This window comes from Ptiloglossa arizonensis, chromosome 3, assembly GCF_051014685.1.
Source record: "Ptiloglossa arizonensis isolate GNS036 chromosome 3, iyPtiAriz1_principal, whole genome shotgun sequence".
Classification (NCBI taxonomy): Eukaryota; Metazoa; Arthropoda; class Insecta; order Hymenoptera; family Colletidae; genus Ptiloglossa; species Ptiloglossa arizonensis.
In genome coordinates this window covers 24,697,216-24,710,568 of record NC_135050.1, presented here as the reverse complement: position 1 = coordinate 24,710,568, position 13,353 = coordinate 24,697,216, and the positions used below count along the sequence as shown (strand labels likewise).

The following is a 13,353-nucleotide window of genomic DNA, read 5'->3' as shown; positions in this document are numbered from 1 at the left end:
ACGCCTAAACTCGCGCCAGAGAACATCCCCGTGATCCCGCGATACTGTGCAAAACCTTCTCTCGCAAAGTCTGAAGGCGGACTACTACTACTACCCCGAGAATCGATATTCTTCGTGGGAGCCAATAATTTATGCAAATCCGAGCACGAGTAAACGACGGATACAGGCGTGATTCCGGGCACGGTATCAAAGAGGTCAGACGCGTGAAAAGCGACGGCGGCACACGCGGTTTATGTGTGCGTAAACGCGCCACGGGAACAGAGGAGACGAGCGAGCGCGAGCTAGCGCGCGAGAGAAGGGACACGGGAACGCGACAGAGAGAAAGAACGACGCCGGTTTGCGCCGCTGTCCGACAGCGGTCGCAACGAAAAGTGGTTGGCATTGATATTCCAGGCACATTGCGAAGGCAGAAGCAGCCGCTCCGTGCCCGGTTTCCCCTCTTCCGTAACCACCCACCACATTCGCCTCCTTCCCTTTGGGACCCCAGTCCGTGGCACCGTGCTCTGGAACAACCTCCCTTCCTCCGTCACTCGTCCTCTCTCTTGCTCCGTTACTCGTGCAGTCACTTGCTCTCTAGCGCGCAGTCATTTGCTCTGTCGCTCGTGCAGTCACTTGCTCTCTCTCTGGTGCAGTCACTTGCTCTCTCTCTTGTGCTGTCACTTGCTCTCTCTCTTGTGCAGTCACTTGCTCTCTCTCTTGTGCAGTCACTTGCTCTCTCTCTCTGGTGCAGTCACTTGCTCTCTCTCTCTGGTGCAGTCACTTGCTCTCTCTCTCTGGTGCAGTCACTTGCTCTCTCTCTCTCTCTCTCTCTCTCTGATGCAGTCACTTGATCTCTCTCTTGTGCAGTCACTTGCTCTCTCTCCCGCAGTCTCATGATCTCCCTCGCGCAGTCTCATGATCTCTCTCGCGCAGTTATTTGCTCTCCCTTGCGCGGTCACTTGCTCTCCCTTGTGCAGTCACTTGCTCTCCCTCGTGCAGTCACTTGCTCTCCCTTGTGCAGTCACTTGCTCTCTCTTGTGCAGTCACTTGCTCTTTCTTGTGCAGTCATTTATTCTCTCTCGCGCAATCATTTGCGCTCTCTCACGCAGTCAGTTGCTCTGTCACTCGTACAGTTATTTACTCTGTCACTCGTGCAGTCACTTGCTCTGTCGCTCATGCAGTCATTTGCACTCTCTCGCACAGTCACTTGCTCTCTCTCGCACAGTCACTTGCTCTCTCTCGCACAGTCACTTGCTCTCCCTCGCACAGTCATTTGCTCTCCCTTGTGCAGTCACTTGCTCTCCCTCGTGCGGTCACTTGCTCTCTCGCTCAGTTACTCGCTCTCCCTCGCGCTGTGACTTGCTCTATCACACGTGCAGTCACTAGCTCTCTCTCGAGCAGTCACTCGCTCTCCCTCGTACACGTGATCTCTCTCGGGCAATCGCTTGATCTCTCTCGTACACTAACTCGGTCTCTCTCGCGCAGTTTCTCGGTCTCTCTCGAGCAGTCACTCGCTCCTTCGCTCATGTCAGTCGCTTGTTCTCCCTCGCGCAGTCTGTTTCTCTTGCGCGTCGCGTCCACCCGGTATCGGGCTGTCCTTCTTCCCCGTTCCCCTCTACCACGTCGCGGCCTCGCAGACACGCACATTCCGATCTAATTCAATTTCCAATCAACAGCCAATCAATTGATTCGAATTCGGTATACAGAGCGAGCGGTCGGCCGGCGTTCAGCCGCTGCATGCCTACGAGGGTACCGAGCGCAGCTCGCGTCACCGGCCTGCCGACTGAACTCTCAACAATGCACAAAATATTCAATTTTCGACACGGTTTGCGAGTAACCAGAATCGTGTATCTCTTTGTCGCGTCTTAGAACGAGTCCGTGAACAACCGGTGACTCTTCGAAAATCACTATCGACGCTTCGATACGTTGATTAAAATGCAATTAGAAGAGCAAGAGAAACGATTGTAACGTTTAACGAGAATGAATGGAAACTTTTTGAGGTTAGGGTTGGATAAGTTTTCGTATCGTTAATCGTATCGAATTGTTCGAATTCGAGGATAAAATACGACATTAGGGATAATAATTTCAGTGGAAAATTATTTGATAAATCAAAGATCGATGGCTACGTTGCACTGTCGTTTTTAACTTCGTGGAGATCGTTCGAATTAAATATTCGTTCGAAAGTTTCGTACCGTAACGATCTACCGATTTTTCATCGACTCTATACATTTTTTCCCCTCGGCAGGTGTTGTCAAAGTATAACGAGACTTCGAACGTAAAAAATGAGCAAGGCATCAAAAGCTTTGTACGGTAATACCTCGATTTAGGGAACTAATTGGGAGTAGGGGGTAGCCCGTTAAATCCGAACGTTCGTAAGACAGCGTTCGAGCGAAACCAAAAGTCCATTGAACAACGTTATAAATTTATAAGTACGAAAAAAGACATTAAATAGCACATCGTAATAAATCGTTTACGAAAAGGTTCGTTCGAACGAGATATCGAAGGATTACTTGTCACTTTCGCGATGTGGAAAATAATTGAAATTTTCTTACAAAGTAGAAAACGATAGAAAATTTTAAATTAATATAAACAAGATTACGCGGAAAAAGTCGTGTCGACAAAAAATATAACACCTATGATACCATAGTTTTCTCGAAACGGTGTCCATCTTTTCTCACGAAAAGTACAGGACGTTCCCATACTTGTGAACAGAGGTATACCAGTGACATTGTTAATGACACGGGTCGAACGTCAATTGCACAGATAGTTCGAGATATATTTAACCCATTCAGCCTGTAGTTATCCCGCTCCGCGTGTACGAAATTGCTACGCTGACTCGGCAACTTTTTACATTTCACTTGCAGTACCTACAAACTCGAAGTAATATCACAGTTACAACCACAGAATCCCCCGCTCGTTATAAATAAAAACCACAACCCAAAATCGACGAGTTCGACTCGCAACGCTTTTTGGTCCAACTCCTACACTACGGATCGTACTCGTAATTTAAACCGAAAAAGTTGAAATTTTCTAAAATCCTCTTTTCGCTGTAAATAACTCCGCAAGTCAAGGTTCCACATTGCTAACAAAAGGCAAAGATTAAAGACCATTAAAACAATTCCCAATTTCTCGACTCTTTCAAAACCTGTCGCGTCTCGACAACCCCTGTTGCTTATTTAATCTCTATTAGATAAAAACCAAACTCCATCAACGAACCATTGTCCCTCACACACAACACACCTACACATACCATATACATACAAACAGCTCATACCAGATCATACCCCTCTTATTCTCTACTATCGAATGGTCGAAAGGAAAGAAGAAAAATTCACGCGGTACGAGATTAAGAATGTTATATAATTACACATTTTGGGGGTATTTGGTTCCACTCGTGTGCGCCTGCGCGGCACCACCGTCGTTGTACCACCGTCGTGCACCGATGTCGTACTGGGGAATTAGGCTTTTTGCGTCTGGTGATTCCTGAGGTTACCGTGCGCGTACACACGCTAGTATTTTAATTGCTCGGCCGTATCGCGAGCGCGGGCTTTTTAAAGGACGCCGCGAGTGGCAAGAAAAAGAGCGTAATGCCCGAACGATCGCGCCGAATAAAGGCACGCGCGGCCACTCGAAATAGCTGCCCGCCGGTGTACGTATCGGCTAACGAGCTTCCGAGTCCGAAAACCACTCGGCGATTAACCGTGCCGCGCGTTACAACCGGAGGGAGGGAGGGAGGGAGGGGGAGGGGGCCTCGGTCCACCGGGCCACGTGCTTCCTGACAACGACCAGAACAACGACGTGGAAGACGACGAGACATCGTCCTCGAATCTGTATACGCGGCTCGTTTACGATCTCGAGCCGACTGCGAGAGTTCGTTACCCGTGGACGCGCGCGGAATTCGAAACCCCGACATTCGGGGACTCGATAATCGCGCGCCGCGACGCGACGCGACATGCTCCCGACGATAACCGAGGAAATACGAAGCGGTGGGGGAAGAGCTCTTATCGGTACTTTCGAGGAAGGAACGATCTTTTTAGTGACGTTTCTGGACGCCTGGAAGACGTTGATGATGGGGTGATGGGTGTTCCACGTCCAGAGGATGCAGAAGTGTTTTTTTTTAGGGGAGGGGGATGTAAGTTGTTTTACTCCTTTGTGTTTGTTTTTTCTTTTTTTTTTTATGGGAGAGTTTGCGTGGTTTTTGTAATTCGCCTCTAAAATTAACCTCTCAATTAATTTCGAACCCTCAAAATTACTCAATCATGCTCGAAGTGACAAAATGAAAAATTTCTCTAGTACTATTATTCATTGGACAAAAGATACTAAGAAACTTTTTCCCTTCGCCAAGATCTGTACACGAACCCTTATCGATGCTCCACACAGAGACTACAAAATACATATCTTCAAAATTAACCTCGAAATTAATTTCGAATTAACCCTCAAAATTGCTCAATGATGCCCAAAGTGACACGATTGTCCCTACAACAAACATCCATATTCTACAAACGATAATAACAGCAGCCACGCTTAGCATATCGTTGACAGCGAGTACTCATCCTAGATGGAGTTGCTACTCGACGGATCGAATCGTCCCGTGGCTCTCGAATCTGTCGTCCCGCCGAGTTGCACCGATTGGAAGCGTTCGAGACTCGTTCCTCGAACGTTCCTCCTACGCGGGTGTTTCGCAAAGGTCGACGCCTTAAAAATCTGAAAATTATCTTTCCCCCGGTAGCGTCGGTTGCCGATTCTCGTGCAACCGTTCTAGACGAAAATAGTTTTCTCACGGGTCCGAGGCGCGTCCCAGAGGCGGATCACGCAGCGGTTAAGTGCGAACGATCGCTAATGAGCGGAATATCAAAACGCAAGGAAGGCGACGGGGCGCGACGCGGCACGGCGCGCGGCGTTTCGTCTGGAATTACGCAATAACGTAATCGGCGGCGAGCGTCGCGCCTACGTCGCGGCGCGACATACGCCAGCCGTCGCGTACGGTCGTCCCCAACGGTTGTGTACTGCTTCGATTGGTGCCTGTTTACGAATGCATAATACACGCGGGACATTCCATTCTGATTCGCGCGCCACGCTCTGCACTCGCTCATTCCGTCGCGCTTTTCGTTGCACGTCGTGCATCCCAAATACCAAACGCCGGCTAACGCTCGACAGGCAACCCGATGGACGCTGGATCGTTCGCGAGCAATCGATTCCGTGGACGACGAATCGGCTTTCGTCTCGTGCTCTCCAACTATTGCTGCGGCGCGATGGACTCTCCGGTCGAGGCTTTCGCAGATGCGTTCACACGGAAATGATTCCAACGCGTACACTTAACGTGTACCGTCGTATCCCAAAGGGTTTTGGGAATTGATTTTTCGTTGAAATATTCGAGTGTCGTGGTGATTTTTAAGGTAATAAAGTCAAGAGTCGAAACTATTGATTCTCTTGGGATTTTTGTGATCGAGGCTTTGACAGATGCGTTGACAGGGGAATGATTCCAACGCGTACACTTAACGTGTACCGTTGTATCGAGAAGGGATTTGGGAATTGATTTTTCGTTGAAATATTCGAGTGTCATGGTGATTTTTAAGTTAATAAAGTTTAGAGTCGAAACTGTTGATTTTCTTGGGACTTTTGTGGTCGAGACTTTGGCAGATGCGTTGACACGGGAATGTTCCGACGCGTACACTTAACGTGTACCGTTGTATCATTGAGAGAGTTGTATAGAGTTGTTAAAGTAACGATCTTGAGAATCGAAGGAAGCTATTAATTTTTTGTGATTTTCTGTTGGTCGAGATTTTGACAGGTGCGTTGACATTTCACGGGGATGTTCGAGCACACTTAACATGTACCGTTGCATAGTTGAAAGATTTACGGAGTTGTTAAGGTAACGATATTGAGACTCGAAGGAAGCTATTCATTTTTTGTATCTTTTCTTTTAGACGATATATTAAAAATGAGAAAAAATTACATTGAATAACAACGTTATCGCTTTTTATAATTTTGCAAAGTATCATAAAAGCTCACGGCATTATTTTATTTTGGAGACATGATAATTCGATGGATCGATAAATATAACGTCCAGTAACGAATTGAGAAGGACCCTAACATCTGAATTTGAATTTACACAGGGAGTGGCGTGTCCAGCGATCAAATCCCTAACGCGAAAGAAAAGCTACTTTCAATTCCACGAATTACCATTTTAATCCTACACGAGACACCTGCAATCCACCAAAAAATACAGCAAATCCTCTCGTTCGCGTCGTCGATTCGTAAAACGCTTCGGCGACACCCTCTCCGTTGTTCGTCGCAACAACAGAAATCTAATCCCCGACACGCGTGCCATCTACACCCTTTGCGAGATTCATCTCGACGAAACATCGACCCTTGCCTTCTAAACCCTCCCGCGGTACACTTTCGACGTTCGTGCGCTACCGTAACCGAGTCTTCGAGAGCTAACCTCGACTCGGCGTCGATGTAACGTCAACCTCGATAAAAGATCGACTTTAATTCCGCAAAGTCATAGCGAACTCCGTTAACAGACTAACCGCCTAATCTCGATCGAACCTCGATAAAAGAACAACCTCAACACCGTAAAGCTTCTGTGAACTCTCTTAACCGAGTAACCACCTAACTTCGATCCAACCTCGATAAAAGATCGACTTCAATTCCGCAAAGCCACAACGAACTCCGTTAACAGACTAACCGCCTAATATCGACCAGCGAACCTCGATAAAAGAACAACCTCAACACCGTAAAGCTTCTGTGAACTCTCTTAACCGAGTAACCACCCAACTTCGATCCAACCTCGACAAAAGATCGACTTTCAACTCCGTAAAGCTTCAACTCGGACGAACTTTGCGCGATCGTCTTCAGCGACCCAAGAAACATTAAATATAAATCGTGACCGTCCGAAACGTTACACTCGTGTCTGTAACATTGCTCCGAACGTTATGTCGGGTCGATACAGACCCACGAGCGGTATCAAAACCAATAAACCCTCCACTGAACGTTAATCGTCCCGAAGATCCTCGTTTCTCGAAATTACGAGAAGATTCGAATACTTTCGTCAACTTCCCTCGAATCCTAACCTCAACGAAACGTGCGGCTCGAGAAACTCGTGCTCTCCTCGAACCAACCGACTTAACCGAGTCCCACCGCCTCGCGAGGATACATTCTGGCGCGTACCGGAACGAAAAATCCCGCGAAAGTTCGCGGAACGATTCTCGAGTTCGTAAAAAGGTTTTTCCCTTCGGTTCCGAATGGTACACGACTCGGAGGACGGACCGGTTGGCAGGCGGCACGCGAAAACATGTAAAACAAGAAGAAGGCGGGGTTGGGTTCCTCTCCGCTCCAAGGTTCGCGGATCGGGATGGGTTTCGGTGGCTAGACGGCCTCGCGCGCCGCGCCTCCTGCATAATGCAGCACAGCGACGAGTTCACCCGGCAAATGTTGGACGCTAATACATCTTGATGATAGATAGGGAGCATGTGTTTGGTCTTCGCAATGAGGCCGACGAGAGGGATGCCGGGGGATATTGCGAGGGGGCGAGGCGACCGTGGAGGGGGAGAGGAGGGGATGAAAGAGCGGCTGAAAGAAGACAGAGAACCACCGTGAGGGGGGAGACACACCGCCGCGCGATCGAGAAAGAGGATCGAACCGGAAAGAGGACGACAAAGGGTGCAGGAGACCCCGTCGTGAGGTGGGTTGGGTGCAACGTGGAAGACGCTCCGTAGGCGAAAATGAGACGGTGAGTGAGTGAGAGAGAGAGAAGAGAATCGAAGAAAATGACTGATAGACGAAGAGGGGAACAGGAAGCGAGCCGAGGGAGTGAGAAAATCAAGGGGTGGTAGAGAAACAGGAAGGAGGAGACCGAGGGTGTTCCAGAGGTTTCCAGGGAGAGGGTTGAGAGAGAGGGTCGGCCAGGGATGACTCTCGGGGGGTGGAAAACCCCTCAGAGGGGTTGGCTTGGTTCGTCGGTGTTCGGTCGGGCCGAGTTGCAATGCCGAGCACGTCGCCGTCAGACGAGCGTACGTGCGACACGACTACGCTTTTACGCCACTCTCTACCTCTATCCTTGCCTCCTGGCTCCCCTCTCTACCTCTCTTTACGCTCCTCTTCCTCCTACGCGTCTTTCACCGTCTCTTCCGCGCTACCTCCCTCTACAGTCCAGTTACTACACCGCTCGAACACTTTTCGTTGCTTCTATTTCGTCTACTTTCGCCACCTTCCACACTGGCTCCATCTTCGAACTATCGCGCGAACTTTGGGACTTTTCGTGTCGCGCCCGGTCGGTCATAGACGTTTCCAACACCGCCGTCTTAGGCTACGAGTTACTCGGGGGGGCAAAAGTGTCGCGAGTTCGTTACTAGAGCGTTTTTTCGTTGATGGAAACTGCGTTTGGGTGTCTGATAATCGTTCAGAAACGTAGTCTGGCGGGAACAATCGAGGACAACTCGCGATGGGTTTACTCTCAAATGGAAACGTAGCTTTAGGCTCAATGCATACGAGACTTTTTTATGTTACGTGTATCTTTGTTAGTTTCAATTGGATGAATAAGGAAAATGGACTTTTTCTTATTTTTTTTTTTTATTGAAAACAACGAGGATAGATGTACGTATGTATATTGTTCATTGACAATTGAAATTATTATAACGGATGCAACGAGAATTTCCTCTGATTGTATACTATGTTATAAAGTTCAAGTACACGTGTTCCATGCACTAGGGAGATTTTTTATTTAAAGTTCTTGAACGTACAGTCGAATAGAAGAACACACGAGATTAAGGAGCTTCTATGGCGGATGACTTTGAGGTTAGAATCGAGTGGAGGTCGAGATTAACGCGTTGATTGGTAAGGGGATTATTAACGATCGGTGGTCGAACTTGAAATGTTTCTTTAACAGTAATTACGAGATTACATGTGTTTTAATACTGTATTTAAATTTGAAAGAGTCTTGTATCAAATTAATCCGACAGGGAGAATTTTTGCAATTAATAAATGATACAAATATACCAACGATAAGTGTCATGGCCGAAATTGATGACAGTACAGCGTTGCCATTCGACCATCGTTCCAACTCGACTCGTTTAACAATATATTATTAAGTTCATAGTTCCCGTAGAGAATATCTTCCAACGATTCCAAACTTTTTAAGACAATCAATATATTAATTGTCGATACATATTAATTGTATTTAGTTTGCTACCAGCGCAATTACGTTAGCAACTCGCAAAAATAAAAGAAACTTTTTTTAAGGTTAGGATCTGATGAATTTTTTATAATTAATCATATCGAATTTTTCAAATCCGAAACTAGGAACAGATCTAACAAAATGTGGAATGACAACTTGGGAAGAAAAATAATTTGATATTTCGAAAATTAATTGCTACGGTGCATTTTCGATTTGAACTTTGCAGAAATTATTCAAACTTTATATAAAATCTTTCTATTAATTTATCACAATATCGAGAAGACATTATCGCGAGACAAAGAATTTTATTTTAACTTCAGAACCTGGTGTTTAAAAATATTTGACCGTAATTCAATACATTTCCCCGTTTTGTGCATTACGTTTAAAATAGTAAATTTTTCGATTGTAAATTTCGTATTTGTATCGTTTATTCCCCGGTATGCGGAATAAGATAACTATCGCCATCTATGGTGATCGGAATCAGGAAACGTTTACACCCACGGTCGGTACAGTTAGAAATATTATCGACAGAGAATTTACTATGTACATTACCGACCGAGAAAACGTTATCGACGCGACTGTGAGTATAATAGACACGAACCTAAAAAAAAAAAAATTGAAAAAAAGTAACGCGATTCAAAAACAGAAACGGTTGAACTTTTTCGAATTACACGATCAATTTACAAAACTTACATAATGAGTAACAATAAAACTAAACCTGTGTAAAAGAGAAACAAAATGCAAATAGTCTTACCGAGACAAAGTCCGCGTAAAATAAAATTACTTTAGAATTTTATTCAATTTTCTATTCAACACCAACTACCTTCATTTCAACGAAACTACTTTTAACAATCTCATAACATTAAAAATATATATATACAATAACCAAACCCTCAAACTTGTATACACAATTCCACAATATTACTCGAACAATTGTTTGAAACTTCTACGCAACGACGACGTTAAAATAAAATCTCTCGAAGTGAAGTTTCCCACCGTAAGTAAATATAACTTGCAAATTATCAAAGCAACAATTTTCTACATTACAAACACAAACGTTACAAACACATGGAAATAGTAAACCTCGAATTCGTTCGCATTACAAATCTTCCAATGTTTGGTAATAAAGTATTGCTAATGACTCATTGCTAATGATCCTTTGCTCGTAATGGGAATAACGACCCCTACGGGCGATTAAAAATTAAGCGAAAGGTCGTAGCACTCTGTACATTCTACACGCAGCCATAGAAATATGAAATTCTTACCGTAATTCGGTTAATCCGCTCGTCCAACACGTGGGGCTGCTCCAGAACGATCTCGTACGAGAAGAGTCTGTCGTGTGCCGCTTTAAATTCCGTGCGCAGCGCAGTTAACTCGCAATGAAGCACGTTGGCCATTTGTGTTTCCTCGACTCGGGCTGTTAGGGACTCCCATTTCTCCATCGTACCTGAAACACAGAAACGTTCAACGTGAACAGTGACGATCGAGGAAACGAACCACGAGACACTTGACTCGAGTGTACGACTCGAATCGTACAAAATTCATTCGCGAACTTAAATTGCAAATATTGCCAAATTTATTGAATCGTACGCGATGGTGGAACACGCGTTGAGTAGTTTTAAGTTACAGATTGCTTTGGAGTCTCTCTCTCGAACGAATGTAAAATTGCGAGAAAAAAAAAGAAAAAAAAAATTGAAGCACCAGAAATTATCCGGTGCGAGGCATAACGGAAATTTAATAGATACGCACTCGACGAGAAAATAAATAATTCGATGCTCTTGGGAAGATATAATTTTCTTACATCGACGACCTATTCACTCCGCGATAAAAGAGAAATAAATTGCGATACTTAAGTATGATTAGAGCACATACTGGTATTATTAAAGCGAACTGATAAACCGTTAGTCGAATCGAGCCTGGATTTTCTTTGTTTATATTGTTTCGTTTCTTTTACGAAGAATGCACCGTGGGTAACGCAAAAATCGAATTGGTTTCAATCGAATGAATTTCTCGAGGTGAATAACCATTTGGTGATCTCGCAATATTGAAAATACAGGGAAACCTCGATACTTGCGTACGGGTCTTGGTTGCATGGACAGGACGAAGGGTTGCAACTGATCATTTTACATAATAAAATATTTCAAGATCTACGATATACCGTTGCTTGTTCTTATTACAGCTATAAAATCTATAATACCTATAATATTCGTTCTTAGTGGATCGATTACCTCGATAATTGCAAGAAAGCGGGGTTCGAGGCTTCTGCAAGTATCGAGGTTCCGAGTGCAAAATCAAACAGCAGTTTCGCGTTTAATGTTCCGGTGTGTTGAATCTTCGAGTCGTTTAAACGCTAAATTAACACTCATATTTATGTTAACAATAATATTTATATTGATAATAATTTATCACGAGTTTATGCCTCGATAAACGAGAGGATGACTTTGCGAATACGGAAACAGTTTCGAATCGAAGTTTCTCGCGAGGTTTTCGATCGTTTTTAAATCGTAAGTTTTAAATGGTATAAAAAACAAACTGAAAAAGTTAAGTATAAAAACAAGGTAACGCATGGAAGCGTTCTAGACAATTACGAGTTTCCTATTTCCTGCGTGTACTATATATGATATCACTATTATTGCACATCGTTTGCCTCACTGGGTTAATAATAATACTTATATTAATAATAACATATAACGAGTGTATCTCTCGATAAATGAGAGAATGACTCTGCGAAAGAAGTAGGAAATAATTTCAGAATCGAAGGTTCTTGCGGGGTTTTCGATTATTTTTAATCATAAGTTTCAAATGGTATAAAAAACAACCTGAAAAAGTTAAGTATAAAAAAAAAAGGTAATGCACGGAAGCGTTCTAGACAATTACGAGTTTCCTATTTCCAGCGTGTACGTGATATCACTATTATTGCACATCGTTTGCCTCACTGGATTAATAATAACATATAACGAGTGTATCTATCGATAAATGAGAGAATGACTCTACGAACACGGAAATATAATAGTTTCAAAATTGAAGGTTCTTGCGAGGTCTTTGATCCATTTTTGGATCGTAAGTTTCAGTATAAAAAAACTGAAACTGAAAAAGTTAAATAAATAAAAAAAGTAACAAACGGAAGTGTTCTAGACAATTACGAGTTTCCTATTTCCCGCGTGTACGTGACATCACCATTATTGCACATTGTTTGCCTCACTGGGTTAATAATAATACTTATATTAATAATAACATATAACGAGTGTACCCCTCGATAAATGAGAGAATGACTCTGCGAACACAGAAATAATTTCAGAATCGAAGGTTCTCGCGAGGTTTTCGATTATTTTTAAATCATAAGTTTGAAATGGTATAAAAAACAAACTGAAAAAGTTAAGTATAAAAAAAGGTAACGCATGGAAGCGTTCTAGACAATTACGAGTTTCCTATTTCCCGCGTGTACGTGATATCACTATTATTGCACATCGTTTGCCTCACTGGATTAATAATAACATATAACGAGTGTATCTCTCGATAAATGAGAGAATGACTCTGCGAACACGAAAATACAATAGTTTAAAAATTGAAGGTTCTTGCGAGGTCTTTGATCCATTTTTGGATCGTAAGTTTCAGTATAAAAAAACTGAAACTGAAAAAGTTAAATAAATAAAAAAAGTAACAAACGGAAGTGTTCTAGACAATTACGAGTTTCCTATTTCCCGCGTGTACGTGACATCACCATTATTGCACATTGTTTGCCTCACTGGGTTAATAATAATACTTATATTAATAATAACATATAACGAGTGTACCCCTCGATAAATGAGAGAATGACTCTGCGAACACAGAAATAATTTCAGAATCGAAGGTTCTCGCCAGGTTTTCGATTATTTTTAAATCATAAGTTTGAAATGGTATAAAAAACAAACTGAAAAAGTTAAGTATAAAAAAAAAAGGTAACGCACGGAAGTGTTCTAGACAATTACGAGTTTCCTATTTCCCGCGTGTACGTGATATCACCGTTATTGCACATCGTTTGCCTCACTGGGTTAAGAATAATATTTATATTAATAATTTATAACATGTGTATCCCTTGATGAGCTTTTCGATTCATTTTTGGATCGTAAGTTTCAGTATAAAAGAGCTGAAACTGAAAAAGTTAAATAAATAAAAAAAGTAACAAACGGAAGTGTTCTAGGCAATTACGAGTTTCC

The 13,353-nt window shown here is 43.5% G+C and overlaps 1 protein-coding gene across 5 annotated transcripts in view; it reads right to left on the bottom strand.

Moving 5' to 3' along the window:
- Positions 1-13,353, bottom strand: part of LOC143144593 (uncharacterized) — a 259,819-nt gene that overhangs the window by 46,210 nt on the left and 200,256 nt on the right. For all 5 annotated transcript variants that reach the window (XM_076307173.1, XM_076307170.1, XM_076307169.1 and 2 more), the window contains exon 17: positions 10,423-10,604. In XM_076307173.1, the coding sequence (XP_076163288.1) occupies positions 10,423-10,604 (182 nt within the window). The remainder of the gene's footprint in view (positions 1-10,422; positions 10,605-13,353) is intronic.